Source organism: Fragaria vesca, linkage group LG2 (genome assembly GCF_000184155.1).
Source record: "Fragaria vesca subsp. vesca linkage group LG2, FraVesHawaii_1.0, whole genome shotgun sequence".
NCBI classification, from domain to species: domain Eukaryota; kingdom Viridiplantae; phylum Streptophyta; class Magnoliopsida; order Rosales; family Rosaceae; genus Fragaria; species Fragaria vesca.
In genome coordinates this window covers 7,136,332-7,138,578 of record NC_020492.1, presented here as the reverse complement: position 1 = coordinate 7,138,578, position 2,247 = coordinate 7,136,332, and the positions used below count along the sequence as shown (strand labels likewise).

The window sequence follows — 2,247 nt, the reverse complement described above, 5'->3', positions numbered from 1 at the left end:
ATTGCATGATAAACACCCAACATACTTGACAATGAATCTGCAAAGTCTATTTGCCCCGTTAAAGAATGCATAGCACACATACAGAATACAATGTTTCCTGCAATCAGTTTGTAGGTTGCATCATCAATTCTCAAATTGGCATATATCAAAGCTTCAAGTTTCCTGTCTTCTGGCTTCTCAACGAACTCACTATAGATTCCCTTTTCATACATCCAGGCATGTATAACTCTCCAGTCCTCTTTATGATGGTCACTCACTATCCCAACTATGTCTTCAGTAAGTAAATTCCCAGCATTATCATTGAAAGCACTAAAGATCACAACAGGGAGCTTGGACAAGTCACTCAATACCACAACAAAAGCCGATTGAAAATCATGACCAGAGATAAATGCTCCTATTAGAGTAGCATATGCTTCCATGTCCAACATAAGCCACGAGTTATTAATATCCATCACCAGTTGAGTGGTTTCCACAAACCTATGCTCTTTCCCATAAGCCATCAATATTCTCCCATGCACATCAAGCCCCAAAATACCTCCCTGAGACAATGAGTTTTGAAACATTTCACAAAGTTCGTCGAATGCTTCCATGCAAAAGAGTACAATCCCTTTGTCTCGCAATGACAAGGCTGCCAGTAGAAAATAAGCCACTGCACTATGTTAGCTTGAGATTGTGTTTCCACTGTAACTTGTGATTTCCACTTTTCCAATATTAACTCCAGCACCATTTTAGAATTCACATGCATTTTCTCATAGCTATTATCCATGCAAACATTTTCTTCACCAAAATTACCATTCAATAATCCATTGTCAACATCCATGAGAGTAAAAACCTCAACACCTAGAAATGTGTTGCCAACTGATTTGTCAAAACCATCATCCTTTTCTTCATAACTAGCCCCAAATGCCACTTCTACAGGTTGGTGAGCAAGTCCCCCACCTTTGTCTCGAATACTTGTAAGAGTTGCAACAGTCCCCCTACACTACACAACCCCTTTGACTGAGGCATTTCATCAAGCAGGTGGAGTGCATGGCATTCTCTCCCATTCTCACCCGAATTTGGTCCTTGCAGATCATCTTGCTTAACACTAACACTATCAAGCTCACTAAGCTCTTTCACATCTCCACTATACACCTTAGCCTTCCTGTCAAAAGTCTCATCCTCTCCATTTCCGAAATTCACATCACTCCCATTCAATTTTGCAACAAGCACAGAATCTACGCCAACGCAGTCAGTACTCACAAAATTGAGATTAGGAATACTAGTGCCAGTATCACTCACCAGGCAAACAGAAGTAGGGTTAAGGTTTGACTGAGCCGAAATGGCATCCTCGAGTAGAAGAGACGCAGCTGAACTCCGGAAATTGCGCTTCTGGTATTTGGCTGTCTTTTGGAGCATGGATGCTCCTAGCCTGAAACTGTGCGGTTTCTTCACTCCTCCGGTGCCCGCAGTCGACTTGAGAGCGACTTGCTTGCTTCGAGCCTTCCAAAGATGAGAGTGAACAATCTCAATTTGAGTTTTGGGATCAGAAACTGGAGTTGATGATTGCTCTAGTGATCGCTGCTGGTAGTAGACTGGTTGCGACAAGGCTGGTGGTGGTGTTGTCAATCGAAATTGCTCGAACACATTTTCAATCATACTTTGCAGCTTGGATTGAAGCGATGGTAAAGTTTTATCCAGTGCACGGCTCATTGCAAGAAGAAACAAATCTTCGTCGAGCACAAGAGGTTCGACGCCGAGCGTCGGAATCGCCGGTTGCCCAGCTCCCAGATTCATGGCTCTGGATACCAATTGTTAGGGTTTTAGCCCTTACCAGAGAGAAAAGCAAACAAATACCGAAATGAAAGAAATTAAAATGCTGATATTTTCATTCATAATGAGCTAAATGTCACGAGCTTACTTTTCCTAAGCTACTCGTGCGGCCTTAGCACCCTCCTTGCGCTAAGTCAGCCTTACTCACGCATAACACTTGGCTAGAACAACCGAAAGAAGACAAGAAGAACACTTAGAAAGCAAGAACTTGTATTAAGCTTTAAGAATGCTTTACAAGGCTTGGTAATGCAATGCTTTCTCTATCTACAAAATGAGAGGGGTGCCTCCCTATTTATAGGCATCCTTCCCCTTGCCTAAAGTTCTAGAGTAATCTAGGACTTTACAAGTAAAGACAAAGTCTAGAGACTTCTACATGTCTCTAGGGAAGTCCTAAAATATCTATACAAGGCCTTGAGTGTTCTAGAGAGTTCTAGG

At 42.2% G+C, this 2,247-nt stretch overlaps 1 protein-coding gene across 1 annotated transcript; it reads right to left on the bottom strand.

Moving 5' to 3' along the window:
* Positions 1-210: 210 nt before the first annotated feature.
* LOC101312107 lies at positions 211-2,023 on the bottom strand. The gene is made up of 2 exons (XM_004289972.1): positions 1,901-2,023; positions 211-1,780 (listed from the first exon to the last, which is right to left on the bottom strand). The coding sequence occupies exon 2, from the start codon at positions 1,774-1,776 to the stop codon at positions 913-915; it is 864 nt and encodes a 287-aa protein (XP_004290020.1). The 5' UTR covers positions 1,777-1,780; positions 1,901-2,023; the 3' UTR covers positions 211-912.
* Positions 2,024-2,247: the final 224 nt, after the last annotated feature.